The sequence below is a fragment of the Lipophrys pholis genome (assembly GCF_963383615.2).
Source record: "Lipophrys pholis genome assembly, chromosome: 2".
NCBI lineage: Eukaryota > Metazoa > Chordata > Actinopteri > Blenniiformes > Blenniidae > Lipophrys > Lipophrys pholis.
Genome location: NC_137636.1, coordinates 37,516,364 through 37,543,954, shown reverse-complemented (window position 1 = coordinate 37,543,954; position 27,591 = coordinate 37,516,364). Strand labels below are relative to the sequence as shown.

Genomic DNA, 27,591 nt, shown 5'->3' with positions numbered 1-27,591 from the left:
CTCCCTCTAACATCAGATTATAGAGCATCTTCCCCCACTAACATGTGATTATAGAGCATCTTCCTCCTAAAATGAGTTTATAGAGCATCTCCTTCCACTAACATGGGATTATAGAGCATCTTCCTCCTAAAATGAGTTTATAGAGCATCTCCTTCCACTAACATGGGATTATAGAGCATCTTCCTCCCACTGACTGATGTAACTTGAAGCAGTATCCAGTTACAGTAATCAGTTACTGGAGATGTTGAGGTCAGAAGTTGATGTTTGGTGAATAAAAACTCGCTCGCCGGCGTCACATAGAGATTTTATTTCCTCTTTCAATTAAAAAGTCTTTGAAATGAGTAAAAGTACATAAAGTGACTATGATGGCGAAGGAGGAGCTCCGTCAGAACAAGGCCACGAAAACAGAAACACACACACACACACACACACACACACACACACACACACACACACACACACACACACACACACACACACACACACACACACACACACACACACACACACACACACACAGGGTTTATTGGGCACGTGAAGGCCGATCCTGAACTGGACTGCAAAAGTTTTTTTAAAGTTCTGCAGTTTTCCCATTGCGAGATGAGAACGATCAGAACTCGGGGGGCTGTGTTTGTTTCTAGACGGCTTTATTCAACCTAACTTTATTGATAAAGCACCACATACAACACAGTCGGTTCTGGGTGCTTCTGACAGAGAACCCTACAGACGTTCTCTTTGTGGCTTTGAAACGAGGTCAGTTTATCCTCATGATGGTGTTTCTGCTTCGTGGGGAAAAGTTTAGAATAAAGTGAAACTTTTCAGGGGATTCCACAGATTATAATGCTTCAGTTATTTGACCGCCTTCACACTGAAGAGTGGAAGATTTCTCCTTCAGCACAAGTCGATTTTGACCTGATGGCAGAAATAAGATTGTTTATTTTAATCCTGTTTGATTAGTTTAGATTAGACGAGTTTTTAAATGTGCTATTTTAAATAGATGTTCATGTTTCCGTGATGGAGGAGCTTTAAAATGTGGCTGCTGGGAATTACTGAACGAGTGGAGGCCAGTGACCGGGAATTTAACCAACAAACACACGAAACCCGAGAGGGTTAAAGTCTGTGTACTGTCAAAACACACACACACACACACACACACACACACACACACACACACACACACGGAGCACAGCAGCTGGTCTGTGTAGGTGGAGGTAACCCCAGGCCACAGGAGGAGGAGGAGGAGTTTGCTCTTCCTCCTCAGCTCCTGATGAGCGTCAGGAACTCATCGCGGGTCTTTGGATCTTCCCTGAAAACCCCCAACATGGTGCTGGTGACCGTCTTGCTGTTCATCTTCTGGACGCCTCGCATCACCATGCACATGTGACTGTAGGGGGAGGGGCAGGGCGGGGGAGGGGCAGGGAGGGGGAGGGGAAAAAAAACACTCAATTTAAATGCAGATTCTCTTTCGATGCACTCATTTCTTAGAAATTCTGCTTTAAGGATAAATACTGAAAGAAACATCAAACATCAGGAGAACCAGACGACAGTTAAAAATCAAATTACAGGCGAACTAAAAGAAGAAATGTGTGTTTGCTTTTTACCTTTTAAAGAAACATGCATTTGTAGGATGAGCGCTGCAGGTTGCACCAGATAAAAATCCTCCACATCTAATTTTTTTTCATGAGGATTTTATGTTGAAGTCAAGTTAAATCGTTTTGCTCCAGACTACGCCTATCAGCCATTACATTACAACCACTACCAGGTGAAGTGAAAACACACGATCATCTCTTTATTATGGTTTTCATGTGCAAAATGAACATTTCCATCTTAAAGACGATGCATCAGTAAAAAAGAAGTCGCTGGGGGTTTTTAGTGAGCTCCACCAGAAACAGATTGTGATTATTAGACGTGTCTTTCAGAGCTTTTATAAAAACTGAAACTTTCACATTTATGACGTACAAGTGTCCCATTCTCTCCACTTGTTGATATGCCATTTATTTTACAGAACACCAAAGTACATCTCAGAGGTCTGAAGAAGAAATCACCCTAATGATGATGTAATCGGTGATGATTCTGTACTTCCATGGGCGATTCTGACGTCAATATCAGGTTTAGATTAGAAGTTCCTTCAAACAAAGTGTTGTGAAGTCCCACTGCTCTCACTCTGGAGGAGGTTAAGACGACTCATGAACTCTGATCTGATTCTGGTCGTTGCTTCTTTATAAAAAATGACTAAAAACAACAGTTGAGGTTCTATTCAGAGCGGCGACATGTCTGTACTCGTGTCTGCAAGTAAACGTCTCGTGTGCGTTCACATTGACTCCGTCTCACAAAATACCAGGTTATATAAACATTTTTAATCAATGAAGGAACCTCTGATTAAGTGTAGTTGCTGTGTCTGACCAGTAGGAGGCATTGCTGAGAGCAGCGAGCTCACTGAGGACTGCAGCATCCTGTGTGTACACACTTTGTCAGGAAAATACTGTCGGAGTAAAATACATCATAAAATAATAATAATACAAACTGGAGGAAACCTCAGTGTCGTCACCGGTTTAGTGTGTGTCCTTCAGGCTGACGGAACAGGAACACACACACACACACACACACACACACACACACACACACTGACGTACGTGGCCTCAATGACGACTCCGACCCCGGTGGGCTGGAGGGCCTCAGTGATCGCCACGGCGATCTGTTTGGTCAACCTCTCCTGAACTGTGGACGGACACACACACACACACACACACACACACACACACACACACACACACACACACACACACACACACACACACACACACACACACACATTAAAAACAAAACTGTTTAAGGATAGAGCTCAGATCGTTCACTTGAGTAAAAGTTATAGTTACCAAAAAGAAAAATACTCTATTACAGGTCAAAGTCCCCCCCCCCCCCCCCCCCCCAAAAAAAAACCTCTTACACAACATACATACTAAAAAAAGCATTTCTTCTGACTAATGTGTCACTGTGTTTGATTTTTGTTTTCAATCGTCGACCGATCCAAAGATAGTCTCACTCCTCATGTTAAATCGTTTTAATTGAACGATTGATTCACAGGCTCGTGCTGAAGCTGTGATGACCAAGTGTTCTGCTCCAGTAAACAAGAGTTTAGTAAAATAGTGAGTCTCTCTCACCGGTGACAACAGCTTCTGCTCATGTTTGACTCTTTAATATTCCAAATGTAAATGGAGCTTCTCAGCTTTAAAAATCTACACTTTGTATTCTTATTTTTGTTGTTAAGTAGATTAATAAACTTCAAGTAAATTCAGATTACCTATAATTGTGGTTATTTATTTTCATATTATTAGAATTCAACTGAATTAATTTAAAGTTTCTTTAAAGTGGAACATTAGTTTGAGTACATTTTGTTATTGTATTATTATTATCATTGAAGTTTTGTTTAGTTTTTATTTCATATATTGACCCAAAAAAACAATTAAATAATAGAAGTTACAAGTTTAACTTTCATAATCCTCTGGGTGTTATTTAATTAATACTCTTGATAAAAAGTTAAATATTCAGAAATGTTTGACTTGACAGTAGTTTGCGCCGCGTTTCGACCAATTTTATGTATTTTTTTTTTAAAGTCCGATTTTTGTCTTTCTTTACACCGTTTTGGAGTCTTTCTGCAGAACTGTTTGTTAGTTGTGTGGTTGATTCTTGGTTGTGGATGAATTGGACCTTATATAAAGGTTATATAAAAATGTGACGTGCAGAAGATTTGTTGGCACCTTGTAGTCGACGGCTGTAGATTTCAACAATCCTGAGGAGAGAAGAAGACAAAGTGTTAGTGCCTCTTTAAAACACTCAAACAGATTTTATTATTAAATATTCTGAACTGCAGCAACAGGCCATGACGCCGTACAACAGCTTCCTCATATGTTCTGCCTTTATATACAGAAGAAACGATCCGGTGACCAGAGAAACAAACGGGTGCTATTGAGTTACGTTAGCTTGCGTCACGTCTGATCAACTCACAGCAACGAGCCTGAAACTCGTCCAGCGGCTCTGAATCACCGAACCGACCCGATCGACCCGTCGACCTGCTGATCTTCTCTGTGAGTGAAACCACTTCAGACAAACCAGAACCTCCGTCACCCCCCGGGAAAATGTCAGAGACGTGCGGAGCGAGGACCGACGGTGTGCCGACGTGAAGGAAAGGCTGGAACGCTGAGTGGCGCCTCCTGCTGGCGTCAGCAGCCGCTTTCCTCCATTTTATCCACAGGAGAGCTCATGAAGGACTATTTTACTGTTCCTTTTAATTAGACGAGGTGAAGTTCTCCACTGTGATGCGTCCCCTCTTAGTAATGTATTTGGAAAAACTGAATTAAAGAATATTCTAAAAACTAACTTTTTACATTTGTGATTACTTAAAAGGTAAACGTTGTTAAAACAACAACTGGAATTCTCTGGACTATAAGCTCCACGTGTTTTTTAGTTGTTTGGCTCTTCACATGACTTATACACAAATAACTACGGTATTTACCATCTGGGACCACTAGGTGTCACTGTATGACCACAGAACGCTGCTACAGTAGCAGGAAAAATACTCCATTACAACTGTATTTGACTGACGGCGCAGAATTGAAACTTAAAATGGAAAGAATACAGTGGAGGTGCAGACGAACTGTTACCATGACGAAGGCTAATCGGGGCTAAAAGTACAACCAACAACATCACAACAACACAACAAAACTCCAACCTCCAGTATCTCAACCTCCAGAGTAACGTCTGATGTCTTTCAGATCAGAGTTTATGACTCCTCTTAACCTCGTCTGATGTCAGAGCACTGTGTCCTTTCTACAGGACCTAGAAGTCTAATTATGATATTGAAGTCCAAATATTCCATATCACTATGAATGTCCTGTGAAGGAATGAGTTTTTAACACACTACACGTGTGTTTATGTTTATAAGTATAACTGCTAATCAAAACTATTTGTTTTCATTGTTCAGAGCTGCAGGAGCGACAACAGGCCAGCTTCAGAAGGCAGACACTGACTTCTGAGTCAAGAAATGGGAATGATGGGAGTTGTGAATGGAGTAAGAAGGTGTGGGAGTGTGTGGGAGTGTGAGAGTGTATGAGAGTGTGTGGGAGTGTGTGGGAGTGTGAGAGTGTATGAGAGTGTGTGGGAGTGTGAGAGAGTGTGTGGGAGATTGTGGGAGAGTGTGGGAGAGTGTGGGAGTGTGAGAGAGTGTGTGGGAGTGTGTGGGAGTGTGTGAGAGTGTGGGAGTGTGAGAGAGTGTGTGGGAGTGTGGGAGAGTGTGAGAGAGTGTGTGGGAGTGTGGGAGTGTGAGAGAGTGTGTGGGAGTGTGGGAGTGTGAGAGAGTGTGTGGGAGTGTGTGAGATTGTGGGAGAGTGTGGGAGTGTGAGAGAGTGTGTGAGATTGTGGGAGAGTGTGGGAGAGTGTGTGAGATTGTGGGAGAGTGTGTGGGAGTGTGGGAGAGTGTGAGAGAGTGTGAGAGAGCATGTGTGTGGGAGTGAGGGAGTGTGAGAGAGTGTGACAGAGAGTGTGTGGGAGTGTGTGAGGGGCACCAGGAGAGTGTTAGTACGATAAGCCTGAGGGTATTGGGGTCATCGGGATAAGATCCTACACTTGTACACACAAGTTTTATTAATCAGCTTACACACACACACACACACACACACACACACACACACACACACACACACACACACACACACACACACACACACACACACAAGACAATTCACTCACCTGGCCAGCTTGCTGAGACCCAGAACTCTCTTGTTGGGGAGGTACCCGATGTGAACCTGCACAAAGTGGGAGATTTAAGCTTAACAAAGTTCTTGCACACACACACACACACACACACACACACACACACACACACACACACACACACACACACACACACACACACACACACACACACACACACACACACACACACACACACACACACACACACACACACACACACACACACACACACACACAAAGCAGCCGTTGTGTGTGGGGCACTGAGACCTTCTGTTCTCCACTGCAGCCAGAACTCGGCGCACAAGAGAAAATCCAGCCCAACCAGCTGAGTCACAATGAAAGAGTCCTGACATCACATAGGACCACAGTGAAAATGACTGAATGAAATGAAACTGGAAGCAGCTGGTAAACTTTGCTTCTCCAAAGATGTTCAGCTTCTGAACAGAAAAACAAAACGTTCATTCCCCTGTCATGTGTGTGACCCTGGACTCTGACCCGTTACACTTCTCCTGGGTCAAAGCTTCACCGACTGTTTGTCTGGGATGTTTGGGAGTTTAAATCCAATATTTACATGAACTGTCAATAGTGTTTTCAGGGATGAAAATACAAACCTGCAGTACATTGACTCTTTGAAGCTGCAGAGCACCACAGAAACCCAGAAATTATACTTCTGTCCTGAAACTGGGCTGAAAGTAACCTGAAACCAGGTTCTGACTGGGAAACTCTTAGTGACTGTTTTCCTGAGGACCTCTGGGGTCTGGAGAGTTCAATATGTTTCAGATGTCATGAGCTGACACCTCCACTCATTCATTTAATTCATTTCTTCCTCAGCAGGTACCAGGGATTCAGTCATTCACTGACTCTGCTATATAGAGCTGTTTGTCCTCTGCATAATTATGACAGGAGACCCAAGGATGGAGCCACAAGTTGTTTTCTCAATTACTTGATGACACAGAATAGTCCCTATCTTGCTAGCAACACTTAAACGCGTTTAAAGCTAGTTTAAAATGAGTCTAAAACTAGTTTAAAACCAGTTATAAAATTAGTTTAAAACTATTGTTTAAAATTTATCTAAAACCTGAAACCATTCTGCTACAAACAATTACTAAAATAAAATAAAAACAACAAAAACAGCTCCTCTGCAATGTTGATCTGGATTATCTATCTTTATCTAAACGGCTTGAAGGCTTTTACTGGAACAATTAAAAAATAAATATTCTTAATCCAAACATATCGAAGTTATACGATGAAGAAGAGCACAGAGGAGGGAGAGCTGAACAATCACTGCTGGAGGCTGTAACACACACACACACACACACACACACACACACACACACACACACACACACACACACACACACACACACACACACACACACACACACACACACACACACACACACACACACACACACACACACACACACACACACACACACACCATTCAAATGTCAAAAGCAATTTGTTGCAGAGCTGGGAGAAAGGGCAGCATTAAGCAGAGCACAAAGATCTTCTGCTCAGTTTTCCAGTTTTGTGGCTGCAGCCGCCTGATACGCAGACGTCAGTCAAAGTCACCGTGAAAGATTCTTCTTCACTTATCTGCTCACGTCGTTCACACTTCCAGGTGCTGGATGGGCGAGTCAATGAGGAGAAGTGAATAAAGCAGTCATCGGGGAGAAGGAAGCCAGTGTATAAAGATTGTTTTCATCTCACATTGAGAATCAAGGTTTGTATTTACAAAGAGAAGCATGACGTTGCCCGGTAAGTCGCAGCCGGGGTCCCACCCTGGAGCCGGGGTCCCACCCTGGAGCCAGGCCTGGGGATGGGGCTCGTATTAAAGTGCCTGGTGGCCGGGCCTTTGCCCGCGGGGCCTGGCCCGAAGGGACAACGCGGCTCCCGTCTCTTCGTCCTGAGAGCCCACCACCCACAGAGGCTACCGTAGGGGTCGGGTGCAGTGTGGATTGGTTGGCAGTCGACGGCAGGGGCCTCGACCATCTGGTCCCCGGACACAGAATCTGTCTTTTGGGACATGGAGGTAGACTCGTCCAATACCCAAGCTGAAGTCACCGAGGTAGTTGCTAAGCTCCTCGGCGGCAAGGCACCGGGAGAGGATGAGATCCACCCTGAGTTCCTTGAGTCTCTGGATGTACAGGGACTGTCGTGGCTGACACGTCTCTGTAATATCGCATGGCGGTCGGGGACATTACCTCTGAACTGGCAGACTGGGGTGGTGGTCCCTCTATTTAAGAAGGGGGACCGGAGGGTGTGTTCCAACTACAGGGGGATCACACTCCTCAGCCTCCCCAGTAAAGACTATTCCAGGATACTGGAGAGGAGGATCCAGCCGTTAGTCGGACCTCAGCTCCAAGAGGAACAATGCGTTTTTTGTCCTGGTCGCGGAACGTTGGACCAGCGCTATACTCTCCACCAGGTGCTCGAGGGTTCGTGGGAGTTCGGTCAACCAGTCCACATGTGTTTTCTGGATCTGGAGAAGGCGTACGACCATGTCTCTCGGGACGTCCTACGGGGGGTGGACCGGGAGTATAGAGTCCGGGGCCCTTTGTTAAGGGCAGTCCGGTCTCTGCACAGCCAGGGACCGGGGGGGGTGACCACAGGATCTTGTCTCTGCTTTTTGCAGATGATGTGGTCCTCTTGGCTTCATAAACCTGGACCTTCAGCGTGCACTAAAGCAACTGGGATCAGGATCAGCACCTCTAAATCCGAGGCCACAGTTCTCAACCAGAAAAAGGTGGCTTGCCCCCTTCAGTATCTCGGGGTCTTGTTCACGAGTGGGGGGAAGATGGAGCGTGAGATCGACAGGCGGATCAATGCAGCGTCTGCAGTTATGCGGTCGCTGTATCGGTCCGTCGTGGTGAAGAAGGAGTGAAGCCAAAAGGCGAGGCTCTGGATTTACCGGTCGATCTTCGTTCCTACCCTCACCTATGGTCATGAGCTTTGGGTCATGACCAAAAGAAGGAGATCCCGGATACAAGCGGATGAAATGAGTTTCCTCCGTCGGGTGGCTGGGCGCACCCTTAGAGATAGGGTGAGGAGCTCAGTCACCAGGGAGGAGCTCGGAATAGAGCCGCTGCTCCTCCACATTCAGAGGAGCCAGCTGAGGCTCAGGCATCTGTTTGAGATGCCCCCCGGACGCCTCCTTAGGGAGGTGTTCCGGGCATGTCCCTCCGGTAGGAGGCCTTAGGGCAGACCTGGGACACGCTGGAGGGACTATGTCTCTCGGCTGGCCTGGGGACACCTTGGGGTCCCACCAGAAGAGCTGGAGGACGTGTCTGGGGTGAGGGAAGTCTGGACATCCCTGCTTAGACTGCTGCCTCCGCGACCCGGCCCCGGATAAGCGGTGGACAATGGATGGATGGTTTGTATTTATATATATATGCACTATGTTTGGTTTTTTATGACATAAACTCTGTGTGTGACTCAAAATAGAAGATACTGGTAAGCACATTGAAAAAGTGAAATATGAGAGAGAGAAAAAAGATCAGCGTCAAAAGACCAAAATCGTCTACCAGTCATTATTTAATGGTTGGGTTAAAAAAAAGATGAAATATTGAAAATGTTCATAAGGCACATTGCCTTTTTTGACATTTGACACAACGGTTCCATTTTTTTCTTGTAATAATCTTTGTGAAAAGTATTTTTACTGCCAAGCCCTTCTGCAGGTGTATACTGCATCATATTTATTTACTGCTAAGTACATATTCATATTTGCTTATTTAATATATTATATAGTCTCTATTTTGATAGTAATTTCTACGTCTACTAATAGCGACTTTTACCTGCACTGGGAATCAAAAAGAATCAAAAAGCACATTCTATCCATTATAATAATGATTTGTTGGTTCAAAGACCATCAGTGATCCAGGATCTTGTATAATTAATTTCATACAGAAATTGCAAGACAAAAGAAATAAAATTGCCACAAGACTGTGTTTTCCTACTTAATATCTCATCAGGGAGGTTTGACGTAGAGTCCAGGTCTTTCTTTGAAAGGTTTGCCTGATCTCCCCGTGTCTCTCCGGTTTCATAGTTCACCTTGTGTAAAAACTGGCACTGAGAGGAATCAAATTCTAGAAATCCAGCACACATAGCAGCAATGTGTCATTCAACTTTTAACAATCTTTATAAGTTGACAGTGAGCCACGGTGTACAACATGAATCTAATCAACTGTGAAGTTTGTTGTGTGCAGATTGTACGATGAAAACGAGCTGAATCGCAGCCTACGATGTACACAAGTCGACGTGACAGCTTCTTTTTCATGAATGGATTGAGCAAACGAAGCCCTTGACCTTGTGGCTTTTATGTGTTTGGAGAAAAATCCCCTAAAAGTTTTTGTTTAAATCCCAGATACATTTTTTTGGGACACGTTCTGTCATTGCAGCTGCAAACATCTACTTGGGTTTCGCGTTGATCAGTACCTCATTTATACTGCGTTTCTATTGGTTAGCTCGATGACGGAGGTTGCGGCAGCGTCACTATCGCCACAAATTTCTCTGATCATCTGAATTTTACCGCTGGTTTTCTTTGGTCACCATGACAACGACCGTATTTGAACCGGTCTCACGGTACGACGTAGTGTCTTTGGTTTGACACGTTAGAATATTGCTTCGCATGGTGTGTAGCGGCCTTTTGAAAGAAACAGGAAGACATGAGGAAACGACCAAATATGGTCATAAAAGGCCTCCATCATATGAGCTGTAACAGCTTTTATCTTTTAAAACTCACATCCAGTTTGAGGTTAAAAACACTGTAGAGGCTCGATCCATCAGACAAACCACACAGGAAAGAAGTAATTATGCCCGACACCAAGTGACAGATGGTTTTTTTTCCCACTTGAAACGTCTTCGAGTGACAACGTGCAATAAAGTGTTGTGCAGCAGCGGATCGGCCAGCTGCAGATACCTGCAACAAACAAGGAGGAGGACGATGATGTGCGGCCGAATGACGGCCGTCCACACAGGCTGAAAGAGAGGAAGCAGTGCTGAGGAAGAGGATGAGGATGATGAGGGGGAGGGGGGGGGAGGTTAAGGGAGGCGTGGTGAGTCACTGCTGTCATCAGAGCCCATTTACACCGGTGGAAACGGATCAGCTGCCAGCCTCTATTGTCTTAAACGACGTGCACCTGCAGGCCGCGGCGCACACAGCCGACAATAACGATGTCAAAGAGCCAGAGAGGAGGCTGGAAACAACAACAACAACAAAAAAACAGATCTCAGCTAATCTGATTGTGAAGCCGCCTGTTGTTCTGACCGGCGGCTCTGAACTCCGACGTCAGAGCCGAGCCGCTCTTCAGATACTCATCTGCTCACTTCTTTAAAACGTCTGAGAGCATTTCTGGGCACCAAACAGAAACTCGTCTCAAAATAAAGTGTTTTTCATTTAGACGATTAGATTATAAAATACTGTTTTTTCCTGTTTTGTCCAAATAATATGGACCTCGAAAAGATACCAGTTTGAGAAGCCTTTAACCCTTCATGGGGCACTTAAGGATATTTCCATGCTTCGCTTTACTATCACATCCAATCATCCAATTAAACCTCATGTACAGTGGAGTAAAACCTGCTAAATTCAGACAGAATTCACCATTTCTTGTAATAATAAACTCTTTAACTACATTACTATTATCCAACTAGAAAATGTTATTTAGGACAAAAGTACACTGAATATGACCTTTTAGACTTATTGGCTGTGTTAAAAAAATAAATAAAAATTTCTGCATGTAGCGCAACGGTGCACAGCACTCCAGATAAATTGAACAATCTGTTGCACAAACTGAAAGAAGAACCAAAGCAACACGGCTGCATTCATGCTATTAGAGGAAATACTGTCAATAAAAAACCTCGCACAATTCTAGTACTCATAGTATATCATTTAACATTATTGGTTTAAAAGAAAACAGAACATCCTGCACAAGTTTAAAAAGATGGTACCATTCCTTGTAAAAATTTTACCATGGCAACAAAACTATTTACAAATCAATTATTTCTTTATCTGCAAAAGAATGACGACGCCGCGGTGAAAATAACATTTAAGGGGAGAAACACTGTTTGACAGTGTTTAAAAGTCTAGAACAGAAAAGGGTTCATCACAAATAAATGGCAAAAATTGTATTTGAAAACGAAATTAAATAGATTAATAGCTGAATAAAATGATTAAAAACATGTTTAAAAACCGATAAAACAATATTTTAAACGATGAGATGAGATGAGATGAGATGAGATGAGATGAGATGAGACATAAAAAGTTTTCTGAGAGGAAAAAATTATAAAATGTTTAAGATGAATCACTAAGAGTGAGTTTCTCTGTGGTTTCTATGAGAAAAGAGCTTTTCTGATGATTGAAATCTTTTAACAGTTGATCTAAAAATGGAGCGAACCTGAAAGTGATTTGTGGCACACCAAGTTAAAGAGTGTTAGTCGAATACAACAGGTCTCTATTAGATTTGAAATCAGCATTAATTTGGGGTTAACACTGTTTTTGAGGAGAGTTTATTTCCTCTTCATAAATATTCCCAGTTTGTTTGCGGTTAAGTGTGTTTCCTGCTTTGTGAAGCTGCTACTTCACTACTGTGGTGTGTGTGATGATGTGGTGTGTGTTGAGGGTGTGTGTGATGATGTGGTGTGTGATGATGTGGTGTGTGTTGATGGTGCGGTGTGTGTTCCTCTCACCCTGCCGAAGATGGGAACCAAGTGATGTTCGCACATAGAAAACATGTCGATGTCTTTGACAATCACCATCTCGTCGTGGTCCTCATCAAATATGGCGTCGTTCAGAACATCTACAACAGGAGAAAGACATGAAGAGAAAGCTTTACGAGGCCCTCCGGTGGTCATGGCGAGTACGACAAGAGCAATGTGTGGATGTAGAAGACAGAGGACCGGTGTTTGAGTCTGTGGAAAACCAAGAAAAATCTTATTTAAAAAAGAAAAAATGTAGTTATGTCAACTTTAAAGAGATATTTCCCTAAATGTAACCAACACACTTTGGGGTGTGAAAACGAAACATCATCTAGAGATTATCATGATCTTTGATCATAGAATTATCAAAGGACAATTTAAACAAACAAAACAAATGTTATAGTGCCCTCAAGTGGCTGCAGCTATTCTGACAGAAGCACTGGGGGCAGCAGGTTGGGTATGAAGAGGAGGAATGTCCATGATATGGTTAGAGGTTTATCCTGCAGGAGATCAGAAATTCAGCCAAGTGAGAAACTGATAGAATGGAGAGCTCAAAGTACTAAATTTGAAGATGTTTTGAGTGTGAACTTAATGCTCATTAATGATCACCTACTTGAGATTATCTATGGTGAAAGTGAAATCAACAGGGTGAATATCGAAGATGAAGTGGCTCGCAGTGCCCCCCTGTGGCCATCATAAAGATGACAGTGGAAGCAAAGTGTCGCGTTCAGACCACGAATAGGTGACGTAAGTAATATTGATAGTCACCTTATTGCGGCACCTGTTGGCTGGGGGGGAAACTCGAAAGATCACAAGGAAACATTTTGTCCTTAAAGTTGATTTAATAGAAAGAATTATGGCCTTCAAGTATGTTTAACAGTTTAAATTAGAATGGAAAGCACCTGTCCATCATCAACAGGGATCAGTTAGCCCGAGAGTTACACGATGAATGAATGACTGGATGGGAGCGTCTCATTCATGTACCTTGTTTAACCTGTCCATATTTCCATCTTTAGCTCTTTCTGTGAGGTCGAGGACAGACGGGTGGAAACAGACGGACCCCCAGCTCTTTTTAATTGTGGACTTCACTGTTTCTCAACAGCAAACACCGCTGTCTAATTTTAGCCCGGCTTCCTCCTTCCTGCCGTGGCTTTATTGCGTTTTTTTGGGTTGCCGGGTGTTCAATAAACGGCTTTATCTGTTTATGACGACGCAGACGCTTCGCACTCTCACCGCTGCAGGTTTTTAATTTCCTGACAGGCTATCTGCAGGAGGCAGAGGAGGCAGAGGAGGAAGGAGGAGGGTGAGGTCACCGACACGACACCGTTCACCGACTTGTTGCTTCACTCTGCTTTATAACCGAGTGTAAACAGGATGGATGGTCGTCTATCAGCAGACGATGTTACCTTACTATAACTTTACTTCTTTAAACATGTGGTTGGTTTAACCAAACCAACCAGTCATGATAAAAATGTATCTCATAAAAATGTTAGGGTTAGGTTAGGGTTTGATGAGGAAGATTGTGATGAAGATTTTATTCTCCTCTTGTTCAGCATTCACTTCAGGTGGAGCGCCATCAGCAACCATTTCAGGTCCATTTGCTGTGATAAATCTTCTGAGATTGACCCGATAGCTTCTGTTGACGGCCACCGAGCCGCTCGGCGCTCAGTTACATGACGGCTTACAAGTTCTGTAAGTACAAGTCTCTGCGTACTCCATGCAGTTTCCTGTCATGGATGCATATTAAATACAACTATTGACAGAATTCCCAGCACTTATCATTTTAGGACCGATTAGAATGAAATAAAATGAAATAAATAGATTTAATCTATGTATAAATACAGATAAAAAGATTTTGCATTGTCACAAGGTTTGACGGAATGTTTAATGTTCGTCGTTCCAGATGAAAAAATTTTATAATAAACATGAGCTTCTTCTAAAATTGAGCTTTCTCACTGTGGATCATACATTTCTCTCTAAAATGGTAATATTCATGTTAACTCCACCCCTAAGCAACACTAACTTTGTTTTTTTTTGTTTTTTATTAAAAGCTTTTCATACAATACAGACACACACACCAGATAGACCAGAACCCCCAGCAGTCTAACACACAATGACAGAAATAGAGGCAAGGGGCACACAACTAGATGTCCAAAGCTGCCAGGAGCAAAATGAATGTCAAAAAAGAGACTGTCCCTCTCTTATAAACAGTCCTGGGCGGAAACAAACAACAAAACAAAAAACACACATACGTATATGGGTGGGAGTCAATCAAAACCTCAGTCAGTCTGCCAAACAAAACAGAGTTTACACATAATATAGACATAACATAGCAGCACAGACCATCAGTGCATACAGTTCACTCCTATCTAGTATAGTCAGAAAAGGTTTCCATACCTTAATGAAATAACCATGAGAGTTCTGTTTGCTAAAATGAATCTGCTCCATCTTACCAATGAGAAGCATTTCATTGAGCCACTTTTTGAAACATGGGGGTGTTGTAGACTTCCAGTTAAGCAAAATCTAATTCTTAGCTGCAACCATGCCTGCATTGAGCTCCTGCGTTTGGTGGGAGGGAAAAGGCCTCGTCAAGTCAGAGTTGACAAATATTGCCAAGTTGGAGTCTGGCTGAATGTTTGTTTCATATTGTTTGGAAAACCAATTAAATATATCACTTCAAAAGTTTGTCAGTACTGGTCAAAGCTAGAACAGGTGTGATAATGAACCTTCTGCAGTACCACACCTATCACACAAGGGGGAGACTGATTCAAAAAACTTACTGAGTTTAGTTTTAGAATAATGCAGTCTATGCATAACTTTGAATTAAATTAACCTATATCTAGAGTTTATAGAACAGCTCTTTATACTAGACAAGCCCTCCTCCCACAGTTCATCTGATGGTGGAGCACCTAGTTCTTTAGCTCGGGACTCCTTCAGATGATCTGTATTCACTGGTATCGTAAACAGATACAAAGCCAAAGACAAGATGTTTAGAGTTTGGATGTGAGACAAGTAAATCATGAAAATCTGGCTTTTTGGTTTAGTTGTAAACTCTGGGATTGATTCCCGTAAAAAGTGTCCCGTAAAATACTGTCCATTAACCCTGGCTTGAACAAATGATTATATGTAATAGGAGTTTGCACTGAAACATTTGATAGACCAAAAAACTTCTTCATTTGATTCAAAATCTTCACAGAATTTCTGAGAATGAAATTATGGCAGAATAATTCATGTGAGGGTTGTGACCTAGAAAAGAGGAGCGCTGGAAGAGAGGTTCCTGAAACTGACATGCCAGAGTGGAGCGGTGGCAGACCAGTGTCAGGGAAGCCCCATTGCCCAAAAGGAAAAGCTCTCACATTTGCAGCCCAGTAATAGTTCTGAAACACCGGAAGGCCAAAGCCGCCACTGCTTGCATCTTTCTGCAGGTGAGATTTGGAATTGCGAGGGGGATTACCGGCCCACACAAACGAAAGAATAACTGAATCTAGTTGTTTAAAGAAAGATAAAGATAACAAAACAGGAAGGTTTTGGAAGAGGTACAAAAACCTCGGGAGCGCAACCATTTTGATCACATTGATGTGGCCAATCATAGAGAGGGGAAGCAACTTCTAAGTCCTTATATTAACCTTAAGTCTTTCTATCATGTCCAAGAAATTTAGTTTCAGTGGAAGTTTAGGGTTCTGGATATCTTTAGGCCAAGATAAGTTATGTGTGTTGTAACTACTTTAAATGGGAGAGATCTTAAGAAAGCAAGGCTCAGATTATCCTTCAAGGGCATTAATTCACTTTTGTCCCAGTTAATTGTAAATCCTGACCGTTTGTTAAATGATTTAATGCAATGTAGGAGGTTGGGAACTGAAGTTACTGGGTCAGATAAACAGATCAATAAATCATCAGCATATACATTTACAAGACTTTCAACATTACCAAACTGTACACCGTGGATACCTGGGTGACTCCTGATTCCCACTGCAAGAGGTTCTAAGGCTATATCAAAAAGGAGGGGAGAAAGAGGATCTCCCTGGCTCGCACCATGTTGCAGTTCACAAGATTGAGGTTTCTCAATGTTGGTGAGAATTGAGGAAACGGATTAAGAATAGATTATTTTAACCCACTCTATAAAGGTCACTCCGAAACCAAATCGTTTCAGTGTCTCAAACATATATGGCCATTCAATCTGATCAGATGCCTTTTGGGCATCAAGGGATATAACAGCGGCTTGACTGTCCTTTTTGTGGTTTTTAAAAGCAGACAGACATCACTAAATGAGAATCTACTGGGAATGAAACCAGTTTGGTCACAGTGTATAATTTCTGATAGGTGCTTACCTAACTTTGTGGCGAGGACCTTGGTTAAGACCTTTTGATCACAATTTAGAAGAGCAATGGGCCTGTCGCTGGCAGGGTCAGTCTCTTCCTTTACTTTTTTAAAAGCAAACAAATGTTTGCTTCATAGAGGGAGCTGGGCAGCCTCTTATTTTTGATCCAGTCGGTTACCATCCGCAGCACGAGAGGGACTATTCTTTTATGGAAATTCGCAGTCAAACCCATCTGCGCCAGCTGCTTTTCCAGAAGGGAAGGCCCAAATAGCATCTAAAAGATCAGCCTCGGAGATTGGGGTGTCAATATCATCCCTCGACGCGGTGTCCAATTGGGCCATATTTAGGTTGTCAAAGAAGTTACCAAAACCAGCTTCAGTGGCATTTACTTTGCTGGAATATAGTTCCTTATAGAAGTTCCTTATAGAAGTCTATGAAGCAAGACTTTATCTCTTTTGGTTGCGTTAATAATTCACCTGATTTAGCTTTGATCTTATGGATGGCTTAGTTAGACTGCTCACCTCTGAGTCGGCTTGCTCAAAGTTTTTCAGGTTTGTCCCCGAGTTCAAAAGATTTCTGTTTGAATTTTAATACAAGGCTGCATATGTGTTTACTAAGGATACTATCATACTCATATTTCAATGTAAAAATCTTATTATAATCTGACTGCAAGAAGGATACTCTGTAGGTCTCTTCTAATGTTGGAAGCATACTCTCAATATCCTCAAGTCGACAGTCAAGTTTGCATTTTTTAGATGATTCAAATGAAATATTATGGCCCCTTAATACAACTTAATAGGCCTTCCACAGTGTAGAGTCAGAGACCTCCCCATTATCGTTGGTGGCAAGAAATTCATCCATACGAGCAGTCATGTCCTTCACAAACAAATGATCCTGGAGGAGGAGGGGCTTGAAGCGCCCGCTGAACTTTTCTTTAGACAGGATGTTCTTGAATTGAAGTGAGACTAGGCTATGATCAGATATCAAAATATTGTGATATGTTAAGTACACAAGACTGGGTAGTAATTCAGAAGAAATTTAAAAAATAGTCAATCCCAGTGTAGGACTTGTGGATGTGAGACTAAAACATCTTTACTAGTAAGATGTTGTAATCGCCAGACATCAGTCATATTCCTTGCTTTAATTGAATCCTTAAGCGTTTGCACTGGGGCAATGGCAGAAGGAGGTTTTGTTGACAGCCTGTCCAAGATGGGGTCTAAGTAGCAATTGAAATCAATTAGGACAGGAGGCTATTATCAGACCAAAAGCCTTGACAAAGAAAATCAGGATTGTCTATATTGGGGGTATAGATATTAAGCATTATTATTGGAAGGGAATTTATATGACCTGAACTCATAAGGTATCCACCATATCGGTCTGCTGTCATAGAATAAAGGTGGAATGGGATATTTTTGTATAGCGACCCCTCTGGCTTTGTGATTGAAATGAGCTTGGAAAACCTGAGAAATTCAATTTGCTCTAAATCTGCATTGTTTGTTTGGTCCAATGTGAGTCTGTAGGTTTATCTCCTTCTTCTCGTTCAGGTATTATCTTAATATTGTCGCGAAGTGACTGGCCCTCGAGGTCGTCCACCTTGAGCTTGAGTGCGTCGTTTTCATCTTTGAGGCTGGAAAATGCCTTTTCTAAACTGCTTATGCGGTGATCCTGCTCCGATAGCTGCTCTTCAATAGATTCCACCTTCTCTAGCATTTCGGTTTGACCGCTTTGTACTGCCTGGAGAGTCTGTTCCAGCTTATTGAACCTCTCGTTGATGTGTTTCAGGATCTTATCTGAGACTTTGTCCCACATCAGCGGCAGTTCATCCGCGTTCTCACTCGTAGCATTGCTAGGAGAGACACCGCCGACGTTAGCTTTAGCTAAAGCTGGTCGGCATGGCTCAACATTCTCTGACTTCTTGGGCACAACCGATGCAAAAAGTATACAAGTTGAACCTCAACATTTCAGGGAAGTTCCTGAGGCTTGTTAAAGTTAATTATAGACTGCCAAAATATTGGTTTCAAAGTTTGGCACGGAGGAGCTTCTGGAAACACGTCTACTCCATGCACTGCTCGATAGCACCCCCCCAGCAACACTAACTTTGACAAAGCAGGTAATAGATAATAATATGTATTAGGTAATAGGTAATAATTACTAGTTTTTCTCCCACAGGAGACGTTTAGTCATTTTACGAGTGATGTTGAAAGAAAATCAAATCATTAAGTTGTTAAGATTATTGATTTGTGAATTGCAAGTCCCTGGATGTAGTTGATAGAAGATAGGAAAAGTAAGCATTTCCTCTTGATGGCGCAATAGCAGATAACAATATTATGAAAATTCCTTTCACAGATTTTTTTTTTTTTATAGTACACATAGCTGAGTGACCTGAGTGCTTCTGTTGGAGAGGAAATAAAGTAGAATTTGTCTAAACACTGTTTATTGAATGTGTCTCTCCTGGAAGCTCGTACATTTTCAGCTGAACCAAGACATCAGATTGTGGGGGAGGTTTGCCTCGAGGATGCGACTGTAATAAAGCTGTAATCCAGTTTGGAAGTTTTGTACTCAGGAACAAAATAAGACTTTAAATCAACATGTTGATAAAACTGCTTTATCTGCTCTTCAGTTATGTTTTTTGATTTCATTAAGCCTTTATTTATTCAGGAGAAAACACATTGAGATTAACAATCTCTTTTGCAAGTGTGTCCTGATGTGGAAACGCAGCAACGATATCAAAGTAACGTCCTGCAGGAATTTTATTGTAAATGTTTTTGAAGAATTGCTTTTTTTCCCATTTAGTTTAATATGTTTGCATTTTATAACACATGCCAAAATATAAAATATTTGTATTTTAACATCTAAAAACAGGAAACTCATCCATACGGAGTGATGTCACACAACAAGTAGTAATCTGTAGTTGAAAGCAGGACTTCCTTTTTCATGTTTCAAGTTATTTTCAGAACCCACTGACAATAAAAATAATTTTTACTCAAGTATTCAGATAAAAGCTTTTATTATAAATAAGACGCTAACTATTGCACTTATCAGTGATATAATTTTTTTTAAATTAAGGCTTATGCATTTAATTCAGTTGGTCATCACTATTTTCATTACATTCAATTGTAGAAATGTGTGTTTTAATATAATATATATCATAATGTAAAAAATTTTCATGTTGACCTTCTCAAAAATGGCAATAAATTTCTTTAACTCCTTCAGAGTTTTGCAGAAGTGTTCAAAGGTTCTCTCTCATGCCCACATCTAAAATATAATACTAAAGTGTCAAATGAAGTAAAAAAAAAAAACAGCACAGAAGCCGTTCCACGCAGCGATGCAGCTGGACGGGACACTCCCCACGTAAGAGGTGGACATGATGGGGGCGGGGCTCTAGTAAAAGGTGGACATGATGGGGCGGTGCTCTGGTAAAAGGTGGACATGATGAGGGCGGGGCTCTGGTAAAAGGTGGACATGATGGGGCGGGGCTCTGGTAAAAGGTGGACATGATGAGGGCGGGGCTCTGGTAAAAGGTGGACATGATGGGGCGGGGCTCTGGTAAAAGGTGGACATGATGAGGGCGGGGCTCTGGTAAAAGGTGGACATGATGGGGCGGGGCTCTAGTAAAAGGTGGACATGATGAGGGCGGGGCTCTGGTAAAAGGTGGACATGGTGGGGCGGGGCTCTGGTAAAAGGGGGACATGATGGGGCGGTGCTCTAGTAAAAGGTGGACATGATGAGGGCGGGGCTCTGGTAAAAGGTGGACATGATGGGGCGGGGCTCTGGTAAAAGGTGGACATGATGAGGGCGGGGCTCTGGTAAAAGGTGGACATGATGGGGCGGGGCTCTAGTAAAAGGTGGACATGATGAGGGCGGGGCTCTGGTAAAAGGTGGACATGGTGGGGGCGGTGCTCTAGTAAAAGGTGGACATGATGAGGGCGGGGCTCTGGTAAAAGGTGGACATGACGGGGGCGGGGCTCTGGCTCCTCTCAGGTTGTGCAGGAAGTAGAAACGTTGCTGTGCTTTCTAGGCCAGTGTTGATGGTCCAGCAGAGATCTTCTGTCTCGTGCACACCAAGGAACCGGGCGCATGCTGTGTGTTGACACCATGCTCCTAGAAGTTGGAGCTGTGAGTCGGTGTGCAGTCATGGGTCAGCAGGGTGAAGAGTAGGGGGCTCAGCACGCATCCCTGGGGGACGCCCGTGTTCAGAACGATGGCGCTGGATGACTGAGAGATTACTTCTTCTGTACCGCAATAACGGCGGCGGTTTTCAAGCATGTGGGAACAACATCCTGCCTCAGGGAGATGCTGACTGTGTCTGAAGACACCCCAAATTCCCCAGCGCAGGAAGACGCTTGTTAAAAATGTTCAAAAATCTTTAATTAAACAAACAAAACACACACACACACACACACACACACACACACACACACACACACACACACACACACACACACACACACACACACACACACACACACACACACACACACACACACACACACACACACACACACACACACACACACACACACACACCCACACACCCACACACACACACACTGAGGGAGAAATGTTAAATAAAGTGCAGCTGGTGAGGTTTGACCCGGAGCTGCAGCATGAGATTAAGGTGTGGTTCTCAGGTAGTGACAGTGTTATTCATCGCCATCATCTCTGTGTGTGTGTGTGTGTGTGTGTGTGTGTGTGTGTGTGTGTGTGTGTGTGTTATAAAGGAGCTTATGTTGACTCGTTCTATAGGAGCAGTCAAGTGAATAAGTAAACCTGTCAAACTCACTTTCATCCACATACAGTCCAATGTGACGCCACTAGAACAGATTCACCCCGAGATACTCATCAGTTGGAAAGATCCAAATTTTTACTTTTCCTTCCAATCCAGAGTTACAACGCGTTGAACATAATTTTTCATTGATTGATCTCACATTGTGCCTTTTTTATATTAGTTTTCTATTATATTTTACTTTTATTTTATTCTTTATTATTTATGTTTGTGGCATTGAGTGGGCCTCAGGAACAACTAATGTATGTAATCGGTTTTATGTATCTTACTAAAAAAGAAAAAAAAATGTGTTGGGAGCTATAACAAATATACAGAGAAAATTAATAAACAGACATCTTTAAAGTTTGCTAAAAATTCTGACTGAATTTTCCCAAAGACCACATGGTATTACTGCACACTTAAATTAAAACTACAATCATCATTCAAAATTACTTTATCCTGCGAAAACACGTGAGACGTGATATTAGGAATAAATATGAACCCACTCTTATTCAAAATGTACCACATTAAGACATGGGGATTGACGTACCACATCCTTGGATGGACTATTTTGTTTTAACTACTAATAATGAAGTAAATAATAAGAGGCTATGATGTCACACTGAGTTCCATGGAGCTGTACCGTTCAGAAAGGAACCAACAAAACCAAAACACCTAAACTGTGTTTGGACCGACACATTCGTGGTATTCATTTATTAATCTTTACCTGACTAACACGTTTGTGCAGTGATGCGCACACATGCACACACACCCCAGGCGTGTTTATGAGTCACTGCTGTACTTCCTGTCTTTAAACTGACATGCACTCAGTCGGTTTGATTTATAGACAGCTGCCCGCTTCCCAGATTCACATCCTATCATATTAAATCTGCTCATATCTGCTCAGTCTCAAGAAAACTGCTCATTTAAAAAGACGTTCAGTCAGTCTGAAGACTCCCCGACGCTCCCTGATGCTTCACGGTCGGAGGGTTGTATATGGAGAAGAAGCCACACAAGCAGCTGGCGGTCGGTCATTCAAACGTTACGCTGGTCGCCGAGCCTGGTGGCGACACGTTTGAAAGCTGAGCAGTAAACTAATGCTTCACTCTGAAAACACATAATGCCACTGGGATTGTTGTTTGAAGGTTTACAGAAAGGTTCCATCACAGAGGCTTCATACTCCCGTGAAGTTAAGCTGGTGAGGTCATACTGGTATACGGCGCTTGTCTTCTTGCGTGGAGTCACTGGGTGCGTCCTAATAGTCCCTCCTGCCTCCTTTCCTATCTCCTTTCCTATCCACTTCTCTTTAAGCCCTGGAAGTGTTTAAGAGGCGGCCATGATAAGGAGCGTTGGAATTCTCACTAAGCTAAGGAAAGGAGGCTCAATGCTTCCTTTAGCCTCCTAAAGGACCCCAGAGGGCGTGGCTCTCTGGGGTGGTTCACTGGGGCCTCCCCGGGTCTGGGGGGCCGCCAGGGTGGCGATGTCCGGGCCCAATGGCCTCGGCCCCCGGGTGTCGCTACGGGTCCCCCCACAACAGTTCCGACCACACCCAGTGGACAAACCACACACACACACACACACACACACACACACACACACACACACACACACACACACACACACACACACACACACACACACACACACACACACACACACACACACACACACACACACACACACTTCCACTCCTCACGAAAGGTGCTTCTGAAGTTGCTTGTTTTCTGTCATCATTTGCTCAAACTCTCAAAGTCATGTTCCTCTTTGTTAATTCATGTTCCTGCTTCATGTTACTGTCTAGATAGAGCTGCTCAGGCTGGTTAATCTAAGAAATCATGTTACTGTCTAGATAGAGCTGCTCAGGCTGGTTAATCTAAGAAATCATGTTACTGTCTAGATAGAGCTGCTCAGGCTGGTTAATCTAAGAAATCATCTTAATGTCTAGATAGAGCTGTCCAGGCTGGTTAATCTAAGAAATCATCTTACTGTCTAGATAGAGCTGCTCAGGCTGGTTAATCTAAGAAATCATCTTACTGTCTAGATAGAGCTGTCCAGGCTGGTTAATCTAAGAAATCATCTTACTGTCTAGATAGAGCTGCTCAGGCTGGTTAATCTAAGAAATCATCTTACTGTCTAGATAGAGCTGTCCAGGCTGGTTAATCTAAGAAATCATCTTAATGTCTAGATAGAGCTGCTCAGGCTGGTTAATCTAAGAAATCATGTTACTGTCTAGATAGAGCTGCTCAGGCTGGTTTAGTCTAATAACAGTTGGAAAGTATTTGGATCAGTGTGATAACTGCAAATAATATATGTAGCACAACAAGGGTATTGTATGTTATTCCCCCCCAATCCCTCTTCTCTTCTCTCTCTCTTTGAGCGTTCCCCCCCGGTCGTGTACAGCAGCCATGCCAACTTCTAATAAAGCAGCAACAGGAAGAGACTCCAGGTCTGTTCTGACTCCAGAAGGCTCTCAATCACATCATATTGTTGGCCCAAGCTGCCGAACAGGACAAGGGCGAAAAAAAATGTTGGTGGTGATCCAGATCAAAAATAATAGTTACAAATTTTCATTTCACTATATATTGTTACATGCTCCGTCACTTTAAATGACAAGTGCATTGTGGGAAATGAAGTCGTAGCATGTTGTGGTTAGGGGAAGTGTAGTTTGTTGTCGTCCTGCTGCGCTGGCTCGAGGCACCAGACACAAGTCAGGGAGCAAAACTCCATAACAACCCTCAACTACAGGTCAAATAATAACCTGGAAGAAATTAAGAATATTGTCTTATCTTTTCTTCTCTCAAATTATGAATTAAAATCATGGGATCACCAAGCTACAAACATTTCCTGTGTCCATGTCGCCCCTCAGCTGAGGTCAGAAATCTCTTGTTATCATATCATGACGCCGGAACACCTGAGGACTGCTGACACGCTCTCTTCCTTTGAATCCAGACCTAGAACTTTACTATTTGCATTTGAATATGATTAATGTTCATAAGTAATAAAGAAAATTCACATTTAACATTGGAAAACGGTGGAACGGTGATTGACAGAAGTGATTGAGTTGTCTGGGCTGTGGAGTCTCCACCCTGCAGGGGGCGTTGTAGCTGAAGGGTGGAGTCCCTAGGATTGGCCGCGAGGAAGATGCATCACAGCGTGATGGAGTTATTTGGAATAACAGCCAGCAGTTTCTGGTCCGGTGCCTCTTGGACAAATGAGTTCCAGTGGAAGCTGATCTGAGTCGCAGTCGTGTTCCGCTGAGTTTCTCGTGTTGAAGCTGACAAGACTTTGTAGGAAACCAATCTGGAAACGTGTGAGCGAGATATCCACTCTCACATTCCAACTCTCGTTCACGCTACAAATAAAAGGGTCAAAGACGTTGAGATTGTTTGGGTTGAATAGATTTTACTTATTTTCTTTATCCTATTATTCATTCTCTGTTTTATGCAGTTTCTAATCCCTTTGTTTTAATATATTTCATAATCCTAATAGCTTAATATCAGGATTCTTACTGGCTTTGTTTTAATGTGTTTCTCTTATTTCTTTGTGAATCACCTTGTGTCTGAATGGTGCTCCATAAATCAACTTGCCTATATTTATTAGAGAAATGAAACTAGGATTTTTCCACAGGCCTACATGACATTAATTGGAGGGAAACGTGTGCACGCCGTCCACTGAGAATATTCATAAAGCCACTTTAATCTCTCCAGAACTTTTCAGTCGTGGGTCATGTGTGGAACCTCAAGAGGATTTGTGAGCTCAGGTCCCGGTGAAAAGTGAGGCGGCCAGCGGCAGCAGGCACGCCAGCACGTGAGCAGGCTGATCAAACACTGTGATGCTCTGAAACGCTCCACAAACACGCGCTGAAGCAGTCAACATGTGTTTTTTGTCTTCTCCTCTGTTCTTCCCATTGAAGGGGAGGCTCCGGTCAGCAGCCAATCAGCAGGCACATGGAGCGCCACCGCTGCCGCCGCCTGAACAGCAGCAGACTCTCAGAAACTGTCATTATCGGTAACATCCACCATCCAGAGGCGAGAGGAGCTGCGGGCAGACGTAGGCCTGCTGTACAGGTGTTGCTAGAAAACATGAATCGTCTGTTCTCGCGGCCCCTCGGGTTTCTCCCGCCTGCATTCTTCTTGTTTGGTGTTCAGGGTTTTGGTCAAAACAGCCAAACTACCTCCAGATGGAGATGTGAAAGGGGGGGCAGGTCCCCGAGTGCAGCCGCTCCAACATGCGTGGAGAACCCTGAACATGAGGCAGCAGATCTTCTGCCTCCAGCCTGAGACGCTTCTGACTGCAAAGCGCAAACCCTGCTGCTGCAGGTCCGTCCTGCATCACGTCAAACCTGAAGACAGCCGTCTCAAAGGACGCAGTTATAGAGTACCACACCAAAAGATTCAATCAAGTTTTAAACATCGGATCAACAAAAATGAATGAGCAGAAATAAGACTGATGCAGCTCTGCTTTGCTTTTGTGTCAGCGGTTTGTTTTTATTGTTCTACTTGAAAGAAAACATGGCATAAGTGTGAATTTAATTAACATCTGGAAATGTATGTGATGTGTTGTAGAGTGCTTCTAACCTACAAGCACTTCTAATACTTTCCCAGGAAAGTATTGAACTTATAATGCGCCTGAAACAAGTTGCTATAGGAGTGTTAGAACAATTTATAAATATATATATTTTTTTTTTTTATGAAACTTGTTTTATTGGCAGATGATGAGTTAAGTAGCTTTAAGTCTGATTTGTATAGGTTACTTTTACAGCTGAATTTATAACAAACAAAAAAAAAATCAAGCAAAATCCTGTGAACTCAAAGCTTCAGGTACCTTCATTTATTCATTTAAATCTCACACAAGGAAAAAGCTGCTGCAGTGTGGTTTTAATGATTAGACCTGCAGATCTTGTAAAGCACGTTTGGTTTTTGAATTACAGCAGCCCAACCCCAAACTACAATCCACAGGTTATCTGATGTGAGCATTCATTGTGAAGAATAGTGATTTATAATTAAATTAAAAACGACATCAAAGTGCTCACTATCGTATTGTCATTAATCTATCACCTTTTAATGGGAAATATTAGAAAATAAAAGCACTGAAATTCAATTACAAAGTAGCAACAAAATAAAAGAAAAAGAGACTGAACTTTGATCACTTTTCCAGTTAAAACCTTTCGAGGCGTTTCTGTAAAAAGTGTAATAAGTGATGTTTTGGAGGTGAGGAGAGTTTTCTCTCCCCAGTCAGACCACCTGTTGCCCGCGGGAAAAGCCGAGCCTCGCGCCGCTCTGAGCGGCTTTATGGATTCAGACTCACCGATGATTTTCTCCTGGTAGCCCTTGGTGAAGAACTGCATGGCGGTGGCGGCTCTCCAGGGGGTCTTCAGGAGCCCCTGCCGCTGCGGGTCCTCCCCGAGCCCCCGCAGGATGGTGGTGTAGGCGGCGGCCAGCGACGGCAGGCTCATCTCGTTGTCCTCCACGCTGCGGGTCCGCTCCTCCTTCCAGCTCTCCGTCCCGGAGGCGGCCCGGTGTGACCCGGACTCCGCCGCCTGTCCCGACCCCTGGGGAGCCGCGGGGCGGCCCGAGCCGCCGCCGCCGGACGGCCGCTTCACCAGCCCGTCAAAGTGTCCGTTCAGCACGGAGGAGGCGTCCGCGGCGTCCTTCTTGTCGCCGGAGGCGGGCTGCGGCTGTTTGGGGCGCTCCATCGCTGGGTTGTCCGCTGAGCACTTGTTGATGTCCGCCTGCTGCCCTCCGCTGCTCCGCTCCTCCCGCAGCCTCAGCATCCGTCCGCTTTATACCGGCGGTAATCCGAGGAGCGCTCCTATTGGCTGAGCGGAGTCGGGGGCGGGGCCACGCCCCCAAAACATCAACACACTGCTGAGGAGTAACTCAGGCCGTACACACACAACAGTTTCATGTAATGGCATAGATTTAGCATTTTAGGACCAAAAACAAGTTACAAATAAATAATTAAATAAATAAATCAAGGCCTTAAGGTGATCCATCCTCCATAAGAACAAGAATGTTCTGCACTCTGGGGTCCTTTGTCTGGCTGTTCCCGCCATGCGGCT

General features: G+C 43.3%; 1 protein-coding gene across 1 annotated transcript; it reads right to left on the bottom strand.

Moving 5' to 3' along the window:
• Positions 1 to 288: 288 nt before the first annotated feature.
• On the bottom strand, positions 289 to 27,283 carry gch1 (GTP cyclohydrolase 1). The gene is made up of 6 exons (XM_080492985.1): positions 26,838 to 27,283; positions 12,439 to 12,548; positions 5,746 to 5,801; positions 3,759 to 3,790; positions 2,634 to 2,718; positions 289 to 1,384 (listed from the first exon to the last, which is right to left on the bottom strand). The coding sequence occupies exons 1-6, from the start codon at positions 27,223 to 27,225 to the stop codon at positions 1,258 to 1,260; spliced, it is 798 nt and encodes a 265-aa protein (XP_080349111.1). The 5' UTR covers positions 27,226 to 27,283; the 3' UTR covers positions 289 to 1,257.
• Positions 27,284 to 27,591: the final 308 nt, after the last annotated feature.